Consider the following 27244-nt stretch of genomic DNA (forward strand, 5'->3'; position numbering starts at 1 on the left):
ACCAAAAAGTGCTCTGTGGCCAGAGGAATAGTGACACAGGCAGAACAAGCAGCAAGGTTACATGCTAAATTCAACACAAGTCACAGGCAGGGGGGAGATGGTTGCTCTCACCAGAGCTCTGAGAAGTGATGAGCTGTCCACTCACACAGTTGGGCTTACCAAAGGCTTGCCTCCTTTATTAATCCCTGCATACCATCCAGGAAAACATGTTCACCTGGAAGAGTGGCTTTGAATTAGTTTCTACTGCAGGGACTGCAGAAGTAATGTCTCTCAGGTGCTAACTTGCAATAGGATCTGGTGTCCTGATTTCAGCTGAGGTAATTTTCTTCTTACTTGTCAGCTGGCTTTAAACCATGACATCTGGACAGACCCAGATGCAGTCAGACAGACAGAATAACTGCATGGCATCTCCTAAGAAAAAATACATCACTTGAGTGCTTATGAAGAATAAACTCAAGCTTCTTCCTTTAACATACAGCTTGGTGACTGGGTCTTGAATGGGCTGAACCTGGCATTTATGTTCTGGGAATGAGGAGAAGGCTTTGAAGTATGAGTGACACAGGGGAAAGAGACAGTAATATCTTTTTCAATTTGTTTACCCCTAGACAGAAATAATCAACTTGCCATATATAGGACAAGCTGCTTTTTTTGTCTCGTACCTTCTAGAGTCCCAAGAAGTAGTGAAAAAAATGATGAATGTGATGCAGGGTAAATGATTTTCTTATAAGCACTCAAGATGACCAGGATTTAAATCTTGACTATTACACAGAAACGGAAGTTACAACCAGTGGAGCAGCAATGGAAGTTGGTCTAATACCAGTTTCCAAAGCCGAAGTAAAATGCTCGTATGTTAATAAGATTGCCCTTTATGTACTTTAAATGAACTGTGAAGTTCTAAATACCTATTCTAATTACCTGTTATAAACACCTAAGTCCACTGACATGGAATACTTACTGTCTTTTGTGCATCTGCTGAATGTCAGACACGCTCAGCTTCACTGCTTTGTTCCTTGACCTTAAGAACTGCAGGAGCACTGACGTGTCCCCAGGGTTGTGTCAACAGACAACAGCACTAATAGCCACAAGGTGTCTGGGTCTCAGAAAGTGAGAAGGCCTAAGTGAGTGGTCAGACAATGCTTTTTCCTCCTCCTTCTCTCTCTCATTTCATGTTAGGACAAAGGAGATGGGAAGAAATGTTGCACAATGAAGCAGTAACTGCTTCAAGTCTCTAAGGCATGCAACTGCATACAAAATTGATTTCAATGGAAGGTGATGGGCAGAAGAGCAACTATGCTGGAAGCCCAAAAGGAGAATGCACGTAATAGATAACACGGTAATAATAAAATGGAATACAATCCATAATACAAATAACACAAGTGGCTATAAATTCACCTCCACCAGAAACTATGGCTGGTTTTGAGAAAGAAAATGACATTTGGCACACAGACAGTTTTCTTATCTTTGCAGTGAATTCAAGACTTAGCATTGGGGTCTTCTCTCTGTTTTTATTTCCCATCTCCAGGTGTGAGAATAGCCTATGTAACAGTAGCATTCACAGGTGGCAGATCACGCATTACATAGCTTAAAACTGTTGATCCCACCAGAAGTGATAAATCCACGGCTGTGGATTGTGCATGAAAATATGACACCAAATACCAAGCACAAACTCAGGAAGTGGCTGCCCAAGCTGGAAGTTCTTGTGAAAATGGTCCTTGTCTCAGATATGATTTCCAGTACAAGTATTCTCATCACTTTGAAATGCAGGAACTTCATGTTGCAGTTATTTGATGCAATTCAGCCTTTGACAGCAACTTGGCATACATGGGAAGAAAACACAAGCTGCCATCATCTAATTGGAGAAGAATTTTGTTCTTACTATGTCTGCTGTGGTCATGAAAATAAGGGAGAAGTAAAATACCATAAGGATTGAAATACAAGCTCTTTATAATAGAGGCAGTGGAATAAAAATATTTGATTGATGCATAACAGCATCAGATGAAGGCAGAGAGTTGAACATGTTCTTCAGCACACTCATTTCGCTGTGTGAATGCTGAGTCAAAGTATGGTAAATATTGCCACATTCACAACTCTCACAAGTAAAGCAAATGGAGAAACAAGGACTAGTGTCTAGAAAGCAGGTGTGACCTTCTATCCTTTGTTCAGTGCAGCAAGATTAGGGGTGAGTCTCTTAAAAGCATATACAGTTCTACTGCAAAGGAGTCAAAATTGGTATCATTCACTTTGCCTTTTGTGAACTTATTTCCCCTTCGTCTATTGTCAACAACTACTTTTGCTAGCCCCTTTTGTGAACCTACAGAACTTGATTTAAGTAATGTTTCAGCTTACAGTTCAAGTCCCTATTAATAATCAAAAATTCTTCAGGAATTTTAAAATATTTTGGAGGATGAGCAGAGGGAAAAGTAAGAAAACAGTCTAAAAATCCTTTTATAAAAACTTACCATTTTGTTTTTAACATGTTGTGACCTCTTTTCTAGACTGTGAGTTCAGTAAACCCTATTGTCCAAGTGTTTTAATGAAAAAGTTGATGCTAACTTGTCCATAATAGAACTATAAATACACTCCTTGGGTAGTTGACAGGACTGAGCATGTACCAACAGCTTAATAACTGCACACTCTTTTGAGGCTTACTACTGCATCAGCTGTGCCTTTGCCTTACAGTGCACAGAAGATATGGCAGTTTGCCATGACAGACCCTGTCGCGTCTGTCTCAACAATCACCGAATCGCCAGCTTTATGCATGAGCTGAGTGAGTGCAGAGTACAACTCCAGGACCAGAAAGGTGGGGATGGGGGAACACCCTGGCACTTCTATTCTAAAAGCAGTATACATGACAAAGAAAACAAAAATATATGTGGTTCTGAAAACAGAGCCAGTGCAGTTCTTTGCATTGAGGACCAGACACATTTAAGCAGGAAACCATTTATACTACTGAGCAAAAGGTTTTGCCTTTTCTTTGTTTCTTTCAGAAGGTATGTGAGGGGAAAAGAAAGAATATTAACAGCATCTGAAATGTATAAAAGCTGTTAAATGTTATTCATCTGTACCACTTACACCGCTGCCTACTTCCCAGGAGAAGTAAATGCAACAGGAAAACCTCCTGCCATTTATTTCACTTTGCTTCCTCAGTGCCCAAGCTACACCGTTTCCAATTTTACTAGACAATTTTCTGAAATTAAGGTAGGAAAAGAGTTAATTTCCCTCAATATGGATTGTAGCATTGTGCTTTCATTTGTGTACTGTGCAAAAGGTATTCCAAGTGCTTTACATGTCAGTTTTTACTAGACAAGGAATTCTGTAAAAGAGGAAGTGTGCTTCCATCTTTAACATGGATTTACACATACCTTAACAAAAGATTTCCTCCTTTTTTTTTTTTTTTTTTTGGTAAAGATTTTGGAAGGTTACACATGACAACAATTTACCCAGAAACTTTTTCTTCATATAGTAATGTGCTGAGATTACCAGGAAAAATCCTCATCTTGAAAAATGCAGTAAATTTATACAGAGAAAGAGCAAGATAACAATTAAAAAATTACTCTGGGTAGAAACAAATTCAAATCCTAAGTAAAATAACAGGACTAATTGCAGGAGAGGCAGAGGCATGAACTGACAGTCATAAAACAATTGTAATCTAATGATAATTGCATTTATTCTTGAAACTCAGAGGGGAAACTGAAAATATTTTGAAATTACTTAGATCTGATAAAACAAAACCTGCAGCTAAGAATTCGAATGTTTTTCTTCATGCAAAACAATATACTCATATGGCTTACAGTTATTGACTAAAAAAAAGTTATCTTTAATTTTGAACAGAAATGTTGGGTCTTCTTAGTTAATTTTTATTCTCCAGCTGAACACTCATCTGTAAATAATGAGTTCTTGAAAAATAAATCAAACTGGGTCATTGCAAAGTCATCAGAGACTCTTGGGATTGGTAACGTGATACTCTGCCTTTTACATCTAAACTGCCAGTTTAAATCCAGTCTAGGTCAGCAGTGATTGAAGCCTACTGCTAGATGTTTCTTGTCATGCATAATGAGTTGGTAGATTTAGTTCATTTTGCAGTGAAAAAATAACATTTATATATGGTCTTATGAAACTGTCGCTGAAGACAGAATGGCTTCTGCAAACCAAACTATCCCTCCCATATCACAGAATCACAGAATGGTTGGTTGGAAGGGACCTCTGTAGGTGACCTTGTCCAACCCCTCTGCTCAAAGAGGGACACCTAGAGTCAGCTGCCCAGGACCATGTCCAGATGGATTCTGAGTATCTCCAAGAAGGGAGACTCTAAACCTCTTTGGGCAACCTGTGCCAGGGCTCAGTCACCCTCACAGAAAGAAGTTTCCTCATGTTCGCAGGGAACCTCCTGTGTTTCAGTTTGTGCCCGTTGCCTCTCATCTGGTCACTGGGCACCAGTGAAAAGAACCTGGCTCTGCCTTCTCTGCACCTTCCCTTCAGATACTAATTCAAATTGATAAGATGCCTTTGAGTGTTCTCACAGCTGAACAGTCCCAGTTTTCTCAGCCTCTCTTAGTATGCCTTATGCTCCAGTCATTTAATCAGCTTAGCGGTCCTTTGCTGGACTCTCTCCAGTATGTCTGTGTCTCTCTTCTACCTGGGAGTCCACCACTGGACAAAGCACTCCAGATATATCCCAGCAGTGCTGAGTAGAGGGCAAGAATCACCCTGGCAACACTCCTAATGTCCAAGATACTTTTAACCTTTGCCACAAGAGTGCATTGTTGGCTCATGTTCAAGTTGGTGTCAACCAGGACCATCAGGTTGTTTTCTGCATAGCTGCTTCAGACTTTAGTCTGACCCATATGTCCCTCTAAGATCAATGTGATCTCTCTGTGAAATACACGTCTTACGTTCAGATGGAGCATACACTAGGAATGAAATGTTTGAAGTTACTGAAACTAAGCAAAGCTGACTTAACGTCATTACAAGGCTAATGCATACAAAATCGCACCAGACAAACTTATAAATCACTTTCCAACTGAGCTACAAAAATCTGAAGCAAATAACATACTGCAAGGCAGTGTAAAGAGATGTGATGAAGACACATACAGAGAAATACACTGTTCAGATAACAAGGAAATGTTCTGTTTACAAATCAGGTCCTAAGCTTGCATGTTTTCTACTCAATATATGTTCAAATCTAAGAAGTTCTAATTTTCTGGAATAGCAACATCAAATGTAGATATGTAGTTCAAATGCTTACATTACCACATCCTAGTGCATCACAACCCTGATCCCTCAAGATAATGCTTAAAATAAACTGACTTATAGGTGGGCTGACTGCCTGCATAAGAAATTGTATTCCTGCCCACTGAGGCCTATGGATATACATTTCCTGAAAGAAAAAGAAATGTTTGTTTTATTGCTTAATCACTTCAATTGTAATTAGGTAATGAACTACACTTTTACTTCGAGGTATTATTTTACTACTTCCATTTTACTGTTCTTATTTTAACATGTAGTGCATATCTTCTCTTGTCTCTGCAAATACTTCTATGCTATTTGAACAAGTTATTTTACAATCAAGACAGACCACAGTGGACCTCTCTACAGGATACATTCCTGCCCTGTCATCCCTACTATAAAAAGATTTTTGTGGAATTCCTAACACTAGGCCGCAACTATTGAAATAAATTATCTCTTTATTAGGAAAGCACCAACACCACATTCTTCAAAATTACTGGAATTTTATTTGCCTCAGGCTTATGACTTGCAACCAAAGACATTGTGCAAAGAAAGCAAAGATTAAGTACACTTTAGGGAAAGGTGATAATCCACGTTGGTAACATAGAAGATCAGTCTGATGAAAGAAGCCATCCATTACACTATATAGATTGCAATATTCAATAGCATTTTTTTAACCCAACTTTTTTAATCAAGGAAAAAAGTTAAGCAAAGTTTACAGTAGACATAATTTTGATACAATTCAAAAAGCATTTTTCTGAAGATCATCAAGCGTAAAGTGTAAAAATGCATATGGGACAAAGTGGATGAAGGCTAACTACTGTACATTTATAAGCTATTAAACAAAGTTGCATATATGTACCACAGTGTAAAAATCCAATACAGAACAAATAAAAACTTTGAAAACTGCCTGATGAAAAATAAAATAACCAGTGGCTTTTAATGGCTTTTCCTGGTTATCAATGCTACAAAAGACTTTTTTTTTTTTTGTCTTTCTGATGCCACTGAAAAACATTCTATCAAATGATAAAACCAGGCACAATCAAACCATTACCAAGTTAAAACCAGCCCATAGAAATATACTATCAACCCACATTTTCCAACAAAAGCTTTTTTGCTGTTCTTTTGTTCTTAAATCTTTTGAGGCCCATTTGGTCACAATATGTTACATTTTTTGCTTTTTTACACCATGATATCATATGTTTGTCTGGCACTATCCTAAAGCTAATTTATAGAGAATAAGGATACAGAAACAACCCAATGTCTATTTGACAAAATGTATTCACTGGGTGTAAAATAGGAGAAGGGAGAAGAGAAGGGGAAGGGGTCAGTTCTGCCAAGAAAATAAACCCTATGGATCACTCATCATCACTTCCGCTTGCTTCCGACTGGTCCTAGAGGTAAGAGACACAAGACAAGTCAGAAATTCTTTGCCAGCTATGCTGTGGAATTTGTTAAAGAAGGAAAAAAATGAAAAAAGGAACGAGAAAAAGAAAGTAATGGGAAGAAAAATGACAAACTGACAAATCAAGATAGCCTTAAGAAAGGTATGATGTTATCTAACATTTCTTTTTCATGACATTTCATTAAATTGCTGTTGACTTCTTTAGAGAAGGGAAGACACAGAGTCAGGAAACACCAGATCTTTCATTCTATGCAGACATTTAACAACTTGGAAGAGCTCTGTTTTCATTTGTTGCAATAGTAGAAGCACCCACCAAAGGAAAAAAAAAATAAAATGTCAAGCCATCAGTTTTTCATCTGTGGACAAAAGCAAACAGACCGTGAGGTTTAAAGATTCAATGAAAATAGATCAGCTCCAAGAAATGAGCTCTGAACTTCTCTGACTTCTTGTCTTTCAGCATTTCGACCAGATCTCATAAGCATGCCCAGGTACAGTTAACAGCCCTGCCTAATTGTCTCACGATGATCACTACAGATTAAACATTTGCTTAAGCATGAATAGTTGAGAAATCTTACAGCAAGCAGGACAGGGTAGAGACGCAATCACTGTAACCACTTCCACAGTCTCAGTGATCAAAACTTACATTTTCATCTTGATCCTCATCACTATCATCATCACTCACAACAGGCTTGGCTTTTGCTCGGCTTTGCCTCTTCTTGCCTTTTCCCTTCTCCCGAGTTTTTTCCTCCTTCTTATTTAGCTTGATTTTGACTTTCACGGATTTTGCTGCAAATGTTTTAGAAGAACACATGAATGTAACTTTCACTTTTAAATGCTGCTCTGTTCACAGAAATTCACCCTTGATAGCAGCCTGATATTTCCCTCTGTTCTTTAACTGTGCTCTGGAACAACGAAGCAGAGGTATTTGATTTTTTTTCTCTACTTCTGTACAGTTTTAAAAATTATCTGTATTAAATTATAAAGAATAACTTTAAGTTGACCATGTGCAGTCTTTTCATTCTCAGAATGCATGGTGTCTACAGGTCCTGTGAGAAGATACACATCTAAAAATTTTTCTTCCTTGCACATATTTATCCTTTGTACAAATAGATATTTTATTTTAAACTACAGAAATGCTATGTGGAGATGACTGGCAAATTCTGAGTTGCATGCTTTGCACACCTGTGTGACATACTTGGAAGAGTAGCTCAGGGCCAAGTATTACAGCTTCTGTAATCAGACAGCTAGGGTAGCTGGACTGTATGGGCAGATCTACTGGGTGGCAGAAAACGGAATGAAGGGACCCCTCCTTTTCCATTGTATCATGTTTCCAAGTCTGCAGGGACTGACAGAGTGTCACCTCCTGCTTCTGAAACAATAGGAGTTTCAATCAGGCCTTGTCAAACTGAAGAACATTTGCAACATCTTGTGGTTCTTAACCAGGTAGTGAGGTTTATATGTCACACCATGCCTGAAGGATGACAACCCATGGATAAAGACTGTTTCTAGCCTTTCCAGGAAGTTCTATTTACAAATAACATGAACAGGACCAGAAGGGTTTATACTCATGTCCAGTCAAATCACTTTCCACAAAGCATCTCTGTGATTTGTTTCTGGCTTAAAAATAGTTTACTGCACTCTAAGAGGTACAGGCAGAACATGCACCCAAAACACTTAAGCTGAATGTTAACACCCAAAGTAGCAAACTTAGTAAGTTCCGTCCTCAGCAGAAAATAGAACCTTATAATCAGTTCCATGCAGAAACTGGAAAACTTCCCCTTCCATTCCTAGATACACTTTTTTTTCAGTATTTAGGAGGGGACTCACATTCTGATTCTGATTCTTCTTCCTCTTCTTCTTCATCATCATCATTACTTTCATCCTCGCTTTCTTCTTCTTTGGCAATCTTCTGTCGTGCACTTTTGAACACAGACTGAAGAACAATAGAATCCTCATAGATCTATGGTATGAATACAAACCTATGTCAGAACTGTGAAGTCAAGCAGTATCAAAAATTCACTGCATAGGCATTCATTTCCAATGCAAACCCACAGAGTATATGGCCTTTTCAAATACTGAGTAACAATGCTTGCTGCATGAATTTTACAAGAAATGCCAACATTAAATTTTCATGTTTTAAATTAAGAAATTTGTCAAAAGTGAGCACAAAGAATACCGCTTTTAAAATGTATTACATCTAAAATGTCCTATTAGAGTGTTTTTCTGATAATTTTTATTACCACAGGAACTATCGTGTGTTTTTACTAGATCATCACAGCCTTTAAAAACTGCCGAAGTAACAGACTTCAGCAGAAAGCACCTTAATTAAAAAATGGGTTATAGTCTAGCGATACAGTTGATAATGACAGTGGCTAATTACGCATAGTTTTTTTCTGAAATCCAAAGTGGCTACAAGGAAAATAATTTATCCCAAGCAGCTCATTCCTTCCTTCCTCTCAAATCTACAAAGTTCTTGTTCTAACCTTAGCACCTGTTTTCAAACATTCTGTAGCTTGCGATGTATCTCTGGTACCTCAGATTTTCTCTTTAAACTCAAGCATGAAGGGACTCTCAAGGGTGAGAGGACTACACTTGACTTGTAACACACTTCTCAGATTAACATAGTAAAAATCTTGTTGCCTTGCTGAGTATCTGGTCCTTCATAATCACCTTAACAAATGAGCTCGCACATTTTGTTTTGTAAAACGTCAGAAGCCAAGCCCTGGACGATTCAGCACTAAACAATTAAGAATAGTTAATAGAACGGTATAGAGTCATAGAATCACAGAATCATAGAATGGTTTGGGTTGGAAGGGACCTTAAGATCATGTAGTTCCAACCCCCGCTGTTATGGCTAGCCACAGGCAGGGACACCTTCCACTAGACCAGCTTGCTCCAAGCCCTGTCCAACCTGGCCTTGAACACTGCCAGGGATGGGGCAGCCACAGCTTCTCTTGGCAACCCGTGCCAGCGCCTCACTACCCTCATAGTGAAGAATTCCTTCCTAATATCTAACCTAAATGTCCCCTCTTTCAGTTTAAAGCCATTCTCCCTTGCCCTGTCACTACATGTCCTTGTAAAAAGTCCCTCTACAGGTTTCTCATAGGCTCCCTTTAGGCACTGGAAGCTGCTCTAAGGTCCCCGTGGAGCCTTCTCTCCTCCAGGTTGAACAAGACCACCTCTCAGCCTGTCTTCACAGCAGAGGTGCTCCAGTCCTCGAAGTATCTTTGTGGCCTCCTCTGGAATCACTCGAGCAGCTTCACACCCTTCTTGTGTTGGGGAGACCAGAGCTGGATGCAGTACTGCAGGTGGGGTCTCATGAGAGCAGAGTAGATGAGGACAATCCCCTCCCTCAACCTGCTGGTCACACTCCTTTTGATGCTGCCCAGCATATGGCTGGTTTCTGGGCTGCAAGTGCTCACTGCTGGGTCATGCTGAGCTTCTCATCAACCAACACCCCCAAATCCTTCTCCTCGGGGCTTCTCTCAATCCATGGTCCTCCCAGCCTTTAGCTGTGCTTGGGATTGCCCTGAACCACATGCAGGATCTTGCACTTGGCCTTGCTGGACTTCATGACCATCATCACTTGAACCACCTTGGCTTTCATACTAGTCATAGAATCACAGAATCACAGAATGGTTAGGGTTGTAAAGGACCTTAAGATCATCTACTTCCAACCCCCCTGCCATGGGCAGGGACACCTCGCACTAAACCATGTCACCCAAGACTCCGTCCAACCTGGCCTTGAACACTACCAGGGATGGAGCATAGTCCTTTGGCTATATTACATACTTTCTTGTATAAAAGGACACTGAGTATTTTTGAGAAAGATGATGGAAGTTTTATTTGGCTGCTATTATATAATCTGTATGTTAAAACTGCTCTAATACTCTTAAGGTTCCACAAAATTAATCAGATTAACTTTTTTTGGAATACTTCAAATGAAATATGCAATCTCTCTTCACTTGACCACCATGTCCCACTGCAGGTTGTTCCCCATTCTGTAAGTACTGCTGTACTTTTTTGTTGTGAGACATTTTACTGCTCTTGACCATGACAGAATTTCTTGACATGTATGATCAAGAATGTTTTGAAAAGGTTTTTCTCCTATTGTCTTAAGACATTAGTGGGCTGTGAGACCCAACAGCTTCCTTCCTCTAAGTCAAGTGCTTATTGACTTTTTTCATGCACATTTCTTTTCAAGTCAGCTATCGATAGAAGCCCCTCAGTTCCTCATGAAGACCATTTATTATTCTTCTGCAGAGGCTTAGCATATTCCGTTGGTCTTAGGAATGGCTCTTTCAACTAACCTTTCTGTCCTTTCCCAGAACAAACATTTTTCTAAGAAAAGAAGAATTAAGGACACATACAACATTTTATTTTTTAATGCCGGTCACTACATTTTTAAAGTATCACTGTGACCCAGACTTTGAAAAAGAATTTCCTAGAGAAATAAAGAGGTTTTAAAAATTATTTAAACTTCTTAATGTGGAATTATTTGTAATATTCAGTATCTATTTTCATCCAGAAAAAAACTGGCACTGCTTCAGGAAAAGCTATGCAAATAAAAGTTTTCTTATTTTGACCGAAATCCAATTCCAGCAGGTTTCAAAAAAATAAGTAGCAATGGCAGTTTAACTTCCTTAAAAAGGGAGAAGCAATGACAACGGAACTTCATGACAAATGACAACCTTAACGACAAATCTTCTGTTTCAATAGACACATAGTATTTTTAACCTCCTACATGTCTGTGTTTCATTTGACCATTACAACATGAAAAACATTTCTAATCACTGAGGTTGCATTGAGGACAATAACCTCAAAATGCAGGTTGTCTCTCCGTGAAAACCCCTCATGAGGTTCCAGCTCAGATGGAACTGCTCTGTGCCAAGGAAAAGCAGCATGCATCATACTGAAGTTTTACTTGAAGTCACTGTGTACTTAAACAACTGCCTGAATTAGCCTGTTGTTTTTGGGTGCACATGCAAATAATCTAGTTTACTGAGGTGAACTGGTATATGAGAGGAAAGCTGGACACAAACTATTGAAAAGTACATGAGGTAGCCTTAAAAACTGGACTGCTGCAGAAGTGTCCCACAATTCTCTGGAAAACAAAATGAATGGTATGAGAACTTACTAGAAAGAAACCTAAAAAAATTATACTTACGAGTTATCTGTGCCTCATGCTACAAATAAATAATGCTAGCTCTGATAATTAATGTTCGTACACTGGAATAGAAAATAATACTGCAACACTCTGATATAAGTTGGGTTATTTCCAAACAGAGCAGCAGTATCTACTCAATGTTCCTACCCACTCACGATTACTCCTGTCAATTCTACCACCTCTGCTTAACAAGAGACCAGTTTCCCATTAGCAACTTGAGTCATTCTCATGAGAGTAATTTCACTATTTTTCCCATTTAGTTACCGACTTTCATTTTTACCTCCTTTACCAAGATTTACCATTTTCTAAAGTCTCAGTGATAGTTTTTGGTAGTATTAGCTTTCCTTCTTTTTTTTTATTAATTGGTTATCATTAGATATTTATATCTGTTTTACTGCTATGTGACTAAGCAGTAATCTGGCAATTTACACTTGGACAGGTAGCAAATTTTTGTCCCACACTTCCTACCATTAATAATTCCCTTACTAAAATATTTTTTAGCCAATTTATTTATAGGTTGTTTCCATATAATTGAAGACAGTAAAAATACTGCACATATTACAGAAAACATTTTTTGTCTCTACATAGCAAAAATAATCACAAAATGATGAGCTGTATTTAAGAATCCTTCACAATTAATTGCATTCTCATTTTAATTTTTAATTCTTAAATTTTAATATAAACTCTCCAGTTCAGCTAAGGGTCATCAGTAATGTTCAGGAATTTGAATGATGCATTAGTATTGGCAGCATCAGCCTTCAGCTTACTTGTACCAAAGCTGCTTCTCACTCAAATTTTTCTTCTTACACATTACAGGAGTTGACTTCATGTTCTCTGTTTCAATTTTATATTGTGTTTGCATCACACTATTTGGACTTCATCTATGAAAACAATCATCCAAGACTATGTTTCACGGTATTGTGACAACTTTCTTATCTGTCATGCAGATTTTGTAGTCGTTCCTTTTCTGCCAGTGTTCTATTCCGAATTCACAGCACTAAGCACATTCTTGTCTGTAACACATCTGTTTGAGATGAGATATCTTGCCTTCTAAACCTCTCATCTGGGGTTTATTACTACTGTCTCATAAAATGGACACCTCTACACACACTGACTTTTACCACAGATTGAAATAGTCTTAACAGCAGCTCTAACTATACAGTTTAATAAAAAAAAGATCTCTGAATCAAAACCAAAATTATTTTCACTGCATGCACAAACTGCAACAGTGTCAAGTGAATTCTCGATGGTTCTAGGAATCTGGGCATTTTTCTCTATTCAAAAAAAGAATTAAAACACAGGATTTATATACAGAATATAAAAATCCACAAGTACTGAAAACATTAGGTAAGGAAAACCTGTATGTTTAACACAAAGTGGTTTATTCAGACCTGTGATCCCTCCAAATTGAATGTCTGAGCATTGTGACACAGCAACATCACATCTTTCTCCAAATCTCCAAGACTCCGATACTTATGATTGCGAATTCTTTCCTGTTGCATTTGTGAACGAAATGAAGTATGGATGGGCAGCGGTACAGAAAGAAAAACAGCGGACAGGACACTAGATTAGTATTTGATTTCAACACATTAAAAGCTTTCTTTAAAAAAAAAAAAACCAGAAACCTAAGCATCAAGACAAGTATCTGTTTAAAACAAATAAATAAAGTCTTAAAATGTATTGTTAACGTACTACTCAAGAAAAATACTCCAGGACAATAGAGTAAAAGTTAAGCAATTGCTGTGTGAACTGGAAAGTACAGAAGCAAAAGAAATGGAGCTCTTTGGGTAAAAGGAGTTACAGTTTCTTCTTTTCAGCACAGAAACAAAATAAGCTATGACATGAATCAGAGTCATGGAGTTAAGACATTACCTAATGCACAACAAGCTGCGTAAATCCAATCTGAAAAACTGTATTTGGATCTGACATAGCTGTTCCAAGATGTGAAGCTAGTTTAGGGATGACTAAATTCCCCCAGAACCATTAAAACTCTGCAAAGAGTGTGTTTTTACCAAAGATATGCTAACACAGATTTGCAATTAGGTCTTTGCAAAAAAGACACTGAGATGTCATCTCTGGAAGTGTCATTCCTGTCACACAGCTTCATTTTGATTTGACTTTGAAATTATACTGATATACTGCAACATACACTAAATAAAATTCCTAACAAGGTATGTAACAATGTTTAAATCTAAGCCACAAATACAGGTAAATGATATATTCATGTTGTTGTAGTTTTAATGCAACTTCATTGTCACCCTTCTACATAACGAAGAAATGGAGGAATCTCCACCTCCAAATAAGGTTACCTTTATCTTTTTGAAGTCGACTGGTTTCCTAATCAATTCATAATACTCTGGTAGCTCTTTCCTAGAGGGGAGCTGAATGAAGACTTCACTTAGCTGACGTCCTGAACTGTTGAGAAAAACAAACCCATAATGTAAAGAATTACCAGAAGTTTCCCACAAAACACACACGCATATACTGTAATCATAAGGAAAAAAAAAAAAAAAAAAAAATCTTTCAGAAAATTAGAAATTGAACCTTGCTCTGATTTTTTAATTGATACCCTTTGTGCTGTTGTTCTAACTTATCACCATCACAGGATCATATGTGTAGAAGGCTTTACAGAAGCAGGATCAGGACTTGAATCTGAACTCCATCGTAGTTTGCTGAGTACAGTCTTGTACTTTTCAGTTTGTTCTAGTTTCAGCTAATTTTTAGCAAGTATCCCTCCTGTCACTGTAAGTTTGTCTTCTTGGTCATTTTACAGTTATTTTGTACCTTCCTGTCATAACAAACCATTTGTTCTTACTGATTTCCGTTATACCAGATGCTGATTACTATCAGACTTAACTAGATGTTACCACAACAACAACAAAAATAGTAACTTCCATTAATGACTGTTAGGTTTCTGCAAAGATCACTGTAACTGTATTGAAAATAATACTGCCATTTGTACTTTTCCAGTCACCTGAAATAAAGTGATGGGTTATCTAAAAGCCCTTCATACTCTAGGAACATTGCCTATCACTTACAGGTGTTCAGAATTTCTAAGATTTCCAGATTTCCCACTGTTCATCCCTTATTAATAGCTATTTCTACAGTTCCAAATTGAGGTTTGCTTTTTTTAAAATCTTCTTATTTGTGGCTTCCCAAATAATATATGGCTATAAGTCACCTGGAGAGGCAATGTGTTGATGGCACTCACAGGTTTTCTTTTTTTATGTGTGTATGTCATTTTTTTCAGAGTAGCAGCAAAAAAGCTCTGCTGAGAGGAACTAATTCATGGCACATAGCATGCACAAGCAATTCCCAGCCCACATTCACATGATTCCTTTTCTCACAGCTACTCAAAAAAGGCCCTGTTTTCTCATTTGCATCTTCAGATGGTAACTTCCTGGTCTCCACCTAATCTTGTCCCATGCTGTTACCCTCCATAATCATGTGTGATCTTATCAGACACATTAATACTGAATCGAAGGTTAACTGAGGCAGTCCTGTCGTGGAGGGTAAGGATGAGAAAAAGCACAGAACTGCTATGCCTTTTATGAAAGTCATGAGTACCTACTATATATTAAGCATTTCTTAATGTCCGAAATAGCATCAGAGTTTGAGGAGATACTATTTTTCTTATGGACCTGAACCAATGAACAAGAATAAACAAAATTTCCTCATTTCCTAAGTTGCTGTCAGTCACCTAATACAAGATTTCTTACTGTTTTCAGTTTTGTCCTGGGACACTGCTGTTCCTCATATGCCTTGCATCAGAGGACAATAATCTAAACATTCTGATTGCAGCTTGCTAATCAGTGCTGTTCAACCAATAGCCTGGGTGCCAACTGGCAGCTAGACTATTATTCCACCCAACGCAAACCTAGAAACCAAAAGCCTCTGTCTCATCCTGACAACTTCTGTCTGACTTGCAACAGCACAAGCCATTCCCTTTGCCTGCTTAGCAGTAACTGCCAGGCTGCCTCCTAGATTACAGCAAGATTGTGGCACATGCATGTACACACTTGTGGGTGTTGCTCCTGCACGAAACAGAGTACTGCACATCTCTGTCAGAGAAGATGAGAATGATCTACCTCATAAAGCTGTTGGCTTAGATACCCCGAAGACCACCTGCACCTCACATTCAAGGCAGTTACTAGCAATTTCATCCAAGAGATCCAATTTATTTGGGAAGCACCCTGTTACTGAAATAGAGGAAGTCATAAAATGACCAGATAATTGTCATCCCAATACTTACTATTTCTCTCCTGCCACCAAGTAATTGTGAAACTCAGGCCACTGCACCTCCCATCTTCTTTGGTACTGAGTCACACCAAAGAAACAGAGTCATTACTTTCATACTTCTCCTGTCAAAGTGGGAGGTGTTAATAGTATGGATTTAAAGGCACCAATCTTGTTAATGACCTATGTGAGTGACTACTTCATGCCATGTGACAGAACTTGTCTTCATCTCAGACTGTCCTCTCAAAGACAAACTGAAAGCAACATCAGGAAAAGCAATGCATTAAGTCTACAGTATACAACTGACTAGATTAGCATGTGTTTCTATTTCTTCACAAATTGACGACTGTATTTTGTTGGGTTTTTTTTTTTTTTGTTAATCAAAAGAAGTTTTGAGCCCTCACAGCTGCAACTGAGATCAATTGAATTTGTTCTGAACCTACAGAACTCTAAGTATACTCTGCGAAATCAGATCTCTGGTGCCCAAATTGTGTCTTCATTATTCCTCATTTGTAAAATAAGGATAAAATGTGAATAAAGTTCTGTATCTGCAAAATATTCAGACTCCTTCTGAGCATTATAAAGAAGCCCAGGGGGAATTCAGCCATTCATTCATTAAGTGATCAGCATTCACCTTGTACACATGCAAGGCACTGGTCCTCTGGAAAAGCTAGAAAAAGCAAGGCAGCACACTGTCGCGCAATTACACACCATACTGTAACAAACCTTCCTGAGGGAATTGCATTAGGTTTCTACCTTTTTTTGTTTGTTTGTTTTATCCTATTTTTCTGTGTGCTTGGTTTCACAAACTTAATCAAGTTATTTCAACAAATCTGTGCAATATACTGACATAAGATATAGATGTAAGCTAATCCTTTGAAAAGTGTGACAACTTGCTTTCAAAAATTTGTGCAGTATGAATCTGGATTTGCTATGCAGAAGGACTGAGATATCATTGCTGTGTTTTAAACTTCAGCAGCTTTCCTTTAATGGAAGAATCTATTTGAGAAAAATTACTAAACCACTGATGCTGTTACTGCTTCAGCTAACCTTCAGAGCCTAACAACAAATGGAATTATTTAAATATAAAGAAAATACTCTAATTTTAATCAAATTTTAAAACATATTCAGCATATTTGTCCTATTAAAAAAGCTCCTGATGATCATACAGCTTTTTGTCTAATGGCTATGTAATTTTCTTCCCCTCTATTTTTTCATACACCACCCACCCTTATATTGTATTTTATGTTAAAAATATAACAGCAGTAAATTATTAAACAGCAATATCCTATTTTCAAGATAGAAATCTAGCCAACTGTGATTTATTCACAGATTCTTTTAAACTAAGAATGTCATAGAAAACCTTCAAGCTTTTGCTTGATACAATTAATTACCAAGAATCATTTAAGGCTGTGAAAGAAAAAGCATTAAGGGCATGAAATATTCAACAGACAGAAGACTACTGCCTGGTTTTGTCTACTCAGATCAATAACAGCTTATTCTGTTCTATCATTTTTACAGAAACTCCTCTCACAAAGAAATACTATATCTTCTGCTTCCTTTGTATATGTGCATCTATACTGAATGTGAACTTTTCCCACATAATCTCAAATGGTTGCAATTGTGGATACAACAGGAGAAAATTAGCAATTATTAATGCAACTCTGATTTTAATCCCCATCTCCACTTTTGTAATTAGAAAATAATAACCACAACAACTACCACATAAAAATCATGCGCAGTAAAAATCACTTATGGTTGCCTAGCAACTAGGAGGCTACGTGCTGAAAGGAAGAAGGACCAGAATAAATTAAGAGACCCAACTGTGAAAGAACCGTTGAATGACAGTTCATTGCTACTGCACCAGCTCAACATGCTAGTCCTAGGCATGCTCACATGAAAAATTCTTGCATGTTGTATGAGTTAATGATCATTCAAAGATACTGCTAATTTTTAAAACCTTTTTCCTTAGAAAAGTATTTGTGCTCAATGTTTCTGATTTTATCTCATTTTTGTCAAACTTCTTACAGGGTGCACACAAGCACACACTTCCACCCATTTCGTAAGTATTAGCTTTGGTGGAATTAAATGCAGGAACAATTAGACCTCATTTGTACAAGGGTCCTTTTGTGTTTGTTTTCCCTGGCAGTATGTGGCCAGAAGCAAGCTGCCACTGACCGGTCAAAAGCATTACTGCTATCAACACCCTTTCTCCTTTGGATTCAAAGACAGAGACAACTATGAAGCTGAAACTGCAAGACGTTCTCACGTTTCTGGCAAATATCACACTTCCAGCAAATACTGAAATTCAGTTTAGAGTGGGTGGAATGAAGAGTCCTGTGCGCTTGCCCTAGTCAGAGCACTCACAACCAGAACCATGGTGTGCAAATTACAACTCCTAATCAAATATAACTCACAAGGACGCTCTTTAAATAGAGGCGTATGTGTGGGAAGAGAATTAGAAGAGCTCACACAGCAAGGTGGTTCCTTGGTATTTAACAACTTCCAACACTAACGCAGCTATGTAGCAAGATGATTAATTTTCATTAAATGTATTTAATAGTTGTTTCTTTTTGGAACTGACTGCAGTAACACATGCTGGACCTGTCCCTATCATTGAAATGAAGTGGGTCAAAATACTTAAAAATATAATTCCTGGTTTTGACATACGGCTGTGTACTCCATTACTTTGGTTTGGCTATAAATAAGAATTATTTGCTCTACGTATTTGAATACTCAGGAGTACTAGTTGGCATAATTAATTACTAGTTAGATTAGCAATGGCTAATTACATCAATCACCATTTTAGAACAGTTAAAAATTGGCAATTTGAGAAACAGGTGGAAACAGTCTGAATAAAATCCATTTCACATAAAGAAAAAGAAATTCTCTCACTGAGCTATGTCCTGTAAGAATAGTATGGCCACAAATTTAAACATTTTGGCTTTAATGCTGCAGTGATTAAAATACTAAGCACCACAGAGGGGGGAAATCTTGCCAAGCAGGAAACACAGACAGGGCACAACCACCCCAACCTTCAATTTTCTTATCAGCTTTATTAAAATGTGGTCGACTGCCACCTGCTATGGGGAGGAGGCTTTGTGAAGTTAACCAGTACACTATGCATGTCCTTACTTTAAGTCTCACAAACAGCAGAGCGAATGGCTGGTCATAAATGAAAATCACTGTATGTACTGAAGCTATCAGCATCCTGGGACTCTTGAAGTCAGCTGTGGCTGTCTAAACAAAGGTAATGCAAACTAGCAGTAGCATAAACTGGCACCTAGACAGCAACCATCAAACTCAATGTAATGCCAAAAAGGACAATGTATTGTAGGGAAGATGAAGGATTACAAGGTATGAACGTCTTCCCCTGAAATAAGAAATAAAGGAAAACTTTCAGAAGAGGACACAGATAGTTTGGGGGACTAAGTCTGCATGTGCATGATGCAAAATCAACAGCTGGGGCTCAAATCTGGCATACAAATTCCTTCTTTTGAAAAGAACACTGAACTCTTGTAAAATTGCCCCCATTTTCAAAAGGCTACAAACAAAACTGACATGCAAACTAATTTTGCTTTCTCATAACTCCAGATTTTTGTGGGGGCCATGGAAAAATGTTTTTTAAAAAGAAAGGTTTTAATCAGAGAAGTGGTTCTGCATTTACAAGGAGCTCTTCTCCAAAGCCAGGGGAAGCATGAGAGAAAGCACACAGAGATTCTCTTGAATTTTAACAATGCATTCTCCTGATTTTTGGGGTTGTTTTTTTTTTTTTTTTGCCTGCTGGCTTTTTAACTGCAACAAAACTTACTAAAGATTGAAGAATTGGTTTTAACAAAGCAACTCAGGACAAAGTCAGTAAGATTTTGCATGGGTATCCCCTGAACACCTTTTAGGACACAATCAGCTCTCTGTGGTCTGGATCAGCCCTCTGGACTTTCATAAAATAGAGATTAAACATCCACTAGCACTGAAAATCTAAGCTAACTACAAAGATGATTTCAAGCATTCAAGTACTAAATACATGAAAACCTTTTTTTTTTTTTCCCAGATGAAGCTCATGGCCTACTTTCTTTCCATAAACCTGTCCCTCTATACTTGCCCCAATTGCCTTCACACACACAAAATCCCAGAGCTGAACAAACATGAACCCCCAACAAAGGAGTTCATAAAGGGGTCCAATGCCTAACCCCCACTTAATTCTAAAATCATTAAAAATGTTCATTGAACTCTAGAACAACCTTAACCCTAAAGACTTTATGATATTAAAGTTTCCTGATGCCTAAATTTGCAATTCTGTTACATCCCAGTTTTCATAGGATTGGGTGGTTTGATGCTAGCTTACCAAAGAAAATCAGAATACAGAAACTTGGAACTCTTCTGTATAGCTCATCATATTAAAGAGCTCAGTTTAACAGGAATTTTTAATTCCTAACAGAATAGAGCTCCATACACTCCTTAGAGTGGGAACTAATTGTGTCTTGCATAAATGTGGGCTCCTGTGAGAGGCAACAGTATACTTTGTCAGTACTAATAGCACAGTCGTTAACTTGTTTGACAGAGATCAGATATGAACTTCCAGGGGCTCAAGTGACAGGCAAAAATCTTCCAACTTCTCCAGTAATTATCAGTAGCTACGCCCTACTAGCAGAAGTAACTTTTCTTGCTATTTTAAAAATGAGAAGTAGGCACCATGATTAGAAATGCTTGGCTTCAGGAGAAAGCTCAAGGCCAGGGATAGAAAATGAAGAGATGCTTCCTTGCAGCCCCAACTGAAATACCTGAACTTAGACAGTTTCCTTCTCAGCTATGCTGTTAGTCCAGAGTCACAGCAAGCTGAATACACTGAGTTCGTAGTCAACTTCTTGCTCATCATGTCCACTGCTGTGAGTCCTGTTCTGATGCAATGAACTTTTTGATGTACTCTAAAGAGAAGCCATAGATCACAGAATGCTTCATTTCAACAGTTATGTGCCAAAAAAGTCAGGCATCACAGCTCTGTGTGCTTTGCCAGGTACTGCCTAAATTCACCTTGTACAGGCAGACCCAGAACAGTAGTTGCAAAAAAGGAACTTGCCATTTGAAGTGACAGACTGAAAGCTGTCTACATGCAAAAGTTATATTGTTACAGTTGTGTGGGTCACCTAATGCAAATACTTCTTGATTTTCTCTGAATGCCTTTATTATTCATTTAGCTTGTAATTTCTCTTTATATGATTTAAGTTATTCAATGTACAGCAAAGAAGGGATAAGTACACAAGAAGGCTTTACTGATTTTTGGCGAATATGAGTTAAAAAATATAACTTCCTCAAACAAGTCTGATTCAAGATGCTACTAATTCTCAGTTTCTTCCTCATAAAGCATAGATGATTTTCAGTTTGAAAACCAGCAAAACAGAAGTATTCAAGTGACATTTCACTTGAATGAAGCACTATTTTTGCTAAGGTCCAGATGTTCGGCATTTTGTTATGCTAACACCAGGAATTTCTTAACAAGCAGGCTTCCATCTCAGCTGTGGACAACTTATTACGCTCAGTTTTAATTTCAGCAGCTCCGAGGCTCATGATATGAGCCCGGTACTTTTCGGACAATCTTTCCAGTGATAGTGAGACCCATGTTAACCTGCATTAATAAATCTGTAGCCATGTATTTGAAAAGATAAATCTTAACACACACTGCACCACCAAAATGAAGAAAAATTACACTCAAGCTGAATGTTCTTAAGTACACTTCCTGAGCAGAATGACTCCATTTTTAAGCAGAAGCTCTATGACTACTTTTTGTGTTTGTGTTTCAACAACTTCCTATCAGATAGATCTATTAAAAAACCTCTACAAAAAGTAAGACTTACAGGATCTGGCCCTAAGAGGAATTACTTTTCAGAAATACTCTGTCAGCAAACCCTTCTAATGACTGAAAACAAAAATGAAGCCATTAAAAAACATAGAGAGAAATATCATCAGAGAGAGACAGCACAGGAAACAGAGAGAAACCATGCCAAGCTCACCTATCCTTGTAGTTTATCACAGTATCAATGATTGCATTCATTTGTTTTGTCAGTTTGGGTGGGTTGGGTGACAACTTCTCTGCAGGAGGTCTCCCTCTTCTTTTCTTTGCTTTCTCTCCATCCTCCTTTCCAGAATCCTTATCCACATTTCTTCGTCTCTTCCGTTTTTTAAGCCGGACTTCCTCTTCCATTTCTTCCAAGTTGCCGTCTTCAATTGCCTGACAAACATGGATTAAAAAAGTATGGTTTTTAAACAAGAGATATTACAAAGGGAAATAACAACCTATTAAACACAAAACCCCAACCCCACAGGATGCAGATAATTCAATTAAAAATATTCAGCTTATTTCTAAACAAAAGAGCTTGTTTATATACAAGAGTACAACAAGAAACTGAGTTACTGGCAATCAAAGAGACACTAAACATTAATTTGTTCTGAGAATTAATGTTTCCCATTATCATCTAAATATATGCATGTTTATCTGAACCTTGAATTCCACACCAACTCAGTTTCACACAGAATAATGGCCTGTGGTACTGTGTCAGTAAATGTACAACAAACATTCATTTGTTCATGTCAGTGGCAGTTCTGGCTTATGTCGTTCCATGCAAAACAGACTTTGATCTCACATGTTTTCCAACAGGACAGTCTAAACTGCACTCAGCTCCCAAAGCCAGATCACACACAGTTCTTTGAGCACACAAACAACACACAGATACTTTATGCAGTAACGACTCTTCTTTTCCAAATAGTTTAAGCAACTTCCAGATTGTCTTAAGCGTTAAAAACATTTCTAAAATGGTATAGTAACCAGCATAGTAACCAACAGACAGGCAGAACCACACACAGTACGGTGTTTTACTGTAAAAAGCACCCATAACATGGGCTGCAAAAAAAAACCAAACCCAAACAAAAAACAAAACTGCACACACAGTCACAAACAATGGACACTCGTTTCAATTACCTGAATGTATGCTTTTAACCAGACCCAGCAGCACTATGCAGAGGGATAAAAAAAATTCCTACAAAAAGCCAAACTAGAAATAAAGGGAACCTGCTCACACACTATAAGATCTATGTGACAAAGCAAGAAGCTGAACTTTTCTTGATTTGGGCTAGCCAACAAAAGAAAATAAATAAAAATACCGGGTCTTAAGAGAACTGAAATTAAAGACAAAAAAGGAAAAAATCTTAAAACTAGGCTTTCTGATTAATGCTTTCTTAGAACGTAACTGATGTTGATATTTGTCCCTTTTGCCTCTCAATATTGCCTTGAGTACATGCAAATGCTAATCAATCCTTCCTCGTAGCTGAAAGAGCTCTAATCATAAGCAATTACCTTCATTTCTCCACAGCACTAAACATGGCTAATATTTATGATCATGTGAGCATAACAATCAATATAAAAAGAGTGATTACAGCCCAGACATAATTTTTCTCAATTGTGCACAATGTCTCTTGAAAAAACGTTTTGTGAACAAAACCTCATGCACAACACAAAACAACCTGGCATGTTAAAACCAGTGGGATTTATAAATCGGTTTCCTATGCATCCTCCGACACGCAAATCCACAGAATAAACACGAACACAGAATCCTGAGGGACAGCCTGAAACTAGGCCTTAATAATCAAAAGACAATTTACATCATGCTTCTATAGCATTCAGATAACCACTATGAAGCAAGCTTGAGATCTGATGAGTTAGGAAGAAAAAAGAAGGAAAAAAAGAAATCTGCACACAAATTCATTAATTTGAATAAAGCTGGACACCCACTACAAACCACTGCAGCTAACAAAGATTAAGAAAAGGAAATTTCTCTGCATTATCTTAGAAGCAAGAAAAGCTAATAACACAGCAAGGCTGTCAACAGTTAATGTCACTGCTCTCCTTAAGTACTCAGTTGTACACTGAAATACAGAGAACACTGACTTCTGATGTGCTACACACCTACGCATGCCTGTGATGTAGTTCTACTGAATCTTCAAGACGGCAATGAAAAAGGATATTTACCTTACCACTATCAGCAGGCCGACTATCGGAAATCACAGTTAGTGGGGATAAAATTAACAAGCCAGCAAAGCAGCGAGCTGCTAGTCTCTTCATCAGCTGATCAGGAAAAAAAAGAGAGCTGGGGAAAGGCTATGTTTTCATATACAAGTAATTTTATTTTACTGAAAATTTAATACTGAAAAGATTGTGGATACTCAAATCTGCTGTTTCATTCTACCTACTACAAGGCCCGAAGCCTTCCTCCTTCAGCCTGCTTTAATATTGACAACTACTTGTCATATTTCTTCCCTTATTATTCTAGGCATCCAAATTAGATTTATAGCTGGGCAGTAACTGATTCTTGTTAGCATTTTAATTATAACAGCAAAATTAGACAATTCCATGTATGATTTTAAAGCTAAAATAGACTGCATGCATTTTAAAAATGCATTTATTACAGAAAATACATCCTTACTGCTCCACAGTGAAAAAATCCTGTTTTGGTTAGTGGAACTGATAAAAAATCTACTCTGATTTATAAGAAATGAAAAAAACCCAACCAAACAAAAACAAAAACAAAAACAAAACACCACACACAAAAAAACCAACCAAAAAAAACCCCCCAAAAACCCCCAAAACAAAAACCTCAACCCCCCCCCCCACAAACAACCCCAAAAAACCACAGAAAAACCCCAAAACCAAAAAACCAACCCAGAAACAAAAAAAAACAATTAACTTATCATTTTGTAACTTTGGTAACATTTTGTGGTCCTTCAGAAAACTGCTACTCAAATAACTAAAATATATTTGTATTTTTGTTTGCTTTACAAAAAAACAAAAGTCCTGTCTTGACAGTTTACTAATATCTCATTTTAGAATTCTGCATAAAATTCTTGTATGCAGTCAGTAATATTTTGGGGAAAAAAAAGGACAAAAAAGATCAGAGGAAAAACTTTTTTTTTTTTTTTTCTAAATATCACACATAGCAATGTAGTAAAGAGAAAAAAAAACCAAAACCTAAACTCCAAGTAAACTAACATGCACTCTTGCACTCTTAAAATTAGTGACAAGCAGATAGTAAATTAATTCTTAACATACTACAGATCTGCAAATATTGAACTGTCAACTTAGCTAGTAATGTATCAGTTACTATACCCAGATTTCAAAATCTACATGCATGAATGTAAAGTCAGTTTTCCTTAATTTAAGATTTTAGTGACACCACTTCAAAATCAGTGTGACAATACCAGCAGCCCAAAATTGTTGTTATTGTGGCTCCTAACATTAGTTCTCAAGTGCAAATTTATATTTGGAATATAAACAGTAATATTTAAAACTAAACCTGTATGATTTATGCTTCCTCAAAATATGGCTTAAAATGGCTTAAAAAAACCTCACATAAATCAATCATCAGAAGATACATTAATGCTCTGTGCCTATGTCTAGAGATATGATCCATGCATGTGTGTATTAGCAATAAAGTATTCATTAAACTAATTCATCTGACTGAGCTCTTTGTTAGAAAAGCTTACTATTCTAGGCTGAAGTGCCACACCGAAAAGAATGCCCTTCCAAACCTTCACCAGTACGATAATGATACAAATCCCAGAAACAAATCTCCAGTTCCAGATGATGGGCTGTGCAAGACTGCCAGATAGCACAGACATCTCCCATGCTCAAATGCCTTTGGATTAGTGAGGTGAACAGTAAGGGAGTCAAGGAAAACAGTACACAAATAAAAATTTAACACTTTCCTTCCCTTAAGGAAACAGGACATAAGAGTACAATAAAGTTTGGAGACTCCTTTTTTTGAAAGAAAGCTCTGAAAATTTAATGTCGAATTCTGCAAAGGGTTGGGCACCTCATGAAAGGCAGAGATACCAGTGAAAGTGCAAGGACCCAGTGTTAAGTCCAGTACTGACAAAATGTTCCTGCTTTTCTGAATTTATTGCTGTATCCTGATCCATGTACGAAAAGTAATTTCCTTGCTGAAGAGTTAAGAGTACAAGAATTTTTAAGAAAGAACATAATGACCACAGATTAAAGAGACAAACTGCCTTCCTCCAAAAAGAAGTGCCCCTCCCCAACCCAAAAGCGGGTTTTTTTAGAAGGCAAGTAGAAGTTACTTCTGAGACTGCTGGCCTTCCTATGGCTGTTTGCTTTTCTTCGTCAGAAATGAAAATAGGTGTTTTGAGGTGGAAGTACTCTTAGTGAACATGGATACAGCTACACCACCATCACAGAAATAAAGCAAAGATCAAACGGAAGCTGTTTTGTTTCTCCATTTGAAGAGCTGTACATTATAGATGCATTCTTCACTTCTTGGGAGCATAACACAGCACCATAACTGAGCACCTTTTCAATAGAGAATTATGGACCTAAGTAAGCACTAAGAGCTATAGCTCTGGGTTTTGTTTCATGAGTTCCTTCTGCAAGTCAACAATTGTTAGTTTTATATTAGTTGTGAATTAATTTCACAGCAATCAGGCAATCCAAGTGTGGTCAACAGAGAGAATCAATGGGGGTGCTCAGCATAAAATCAGTTTTGGTGTCTAAGGCCTGTCTCTAATATTGCAATGAGACAACACTGTAAGACATAGTTATTTTTCTTTTTATTGGAGATTAACTACAGTATTGTTATGAGAAAGTTAAGGCATAGCAAAAGCTATTAATACAACTTATATTCAAAGAAAGCGTACTCACAAAATAAAAAGGGGAGCCATGTAGTAAGTCTACTTTATAATGCTGAAATTATGTTCAGGTTAAATGGGAAACAGACAGAACACAAGATCTCTTCCTGTATCCCTCTCTGATTTTATCTTAATGAAATGAACATTACGATAGCTTGGCCCCTTCCCTCCAGACATCAGTACCTCATGTATAGAATCAAAGCTTTTATCCTCAGTATTTCTTTTCTGATCTGAGAAACCAATACAACCTAGAAGCAGCAGAAAGAGACGGTGGAGGGGTGAGGGGCTGGATGGTGGAGAATCCAAACAAATTCTATGCCAGAAACTATTGATTTCAACCTCTTACTCTTTCTCACTCAAGAGAAAGAGTGAGAAAGTTTTGTTGTGGTGGGCCTTGTTTGTTTTATTCCTAAATCTTCTCATTTTCTTTTTAGATGGCTAGATTACCTGCTTAACAACTCTTGTCAGTTGGAGTAACAGCCTGTTTCTGAACACAATGAAAAAACTCCCTCATTCAAGAC

At 37.6% G+C, this 27244-nt stretch overlaps 1 protein-coding gene across 10 annotated transcripts in view; it reads right to left on the reverse strand.

The window, feature by feature from the left end:
• SMARCA2 (SWI/SNF related, matrix associated, actin dependent regulator of chromatin, subfamily a, member 2) overlaps nt 1-27244 on the reverse strand; it is a 131439-nt gene that overhangs the window by 11498 nt on the left and 92697 nt on the right. For 7 of the 10 annotated variants that reach the window (XM_030471384.1, XM_030471379.1, XM_030471380.1 and 4 more), the window contains 6 exons: nt 22043-22260; nt 14108-14213; nt 13190-13291; nt 8459-8591; nt 7275-7417; nt 5710-6620 (listed from right to left, as the gene is read on the reverse strand). In XM_030471384.1, the coding sequence (XP_030327244.1) occupies nt 6585-6620; nt 7275-7417; nt 8459-8591; nt 13190-13291; nt 14108-14213; nt 22043-22260 (738 nt within the window). In that variant the 3' untranslated portion in view covers nt 5710-6584. Of the gene's footprint in view, nt 1-5709; nt 6988-7274; nt 7418-8458; nt 8592-13189; nt 13292-14107; nt 14214-22042; nt 22261-24054; nt 24151-25565; nt 25924-27244 lie in introns of those variants that run through there. The other 3 variants (XM_030471389.1, XM_030471382.1, XM_030471383.1) reach the window with 3 other exon arrangements.

The sequence above is a fragment of the Strigops habroptila genome, chromosome Z (assembly GCF_004027225.2).
Source record: "Strigops habroptila isolate Jane chromosome Z, bStrHab1.2.pri, whole genome shotgun sequence".
In the NCBI taxonomy this organism is placed as follows: domain Eukaryota; kingdom Metazoa; phylum Chordata; class Aves; order Psittaciformes; family Psittacidae; genus Strigops; species Strigops habroptila.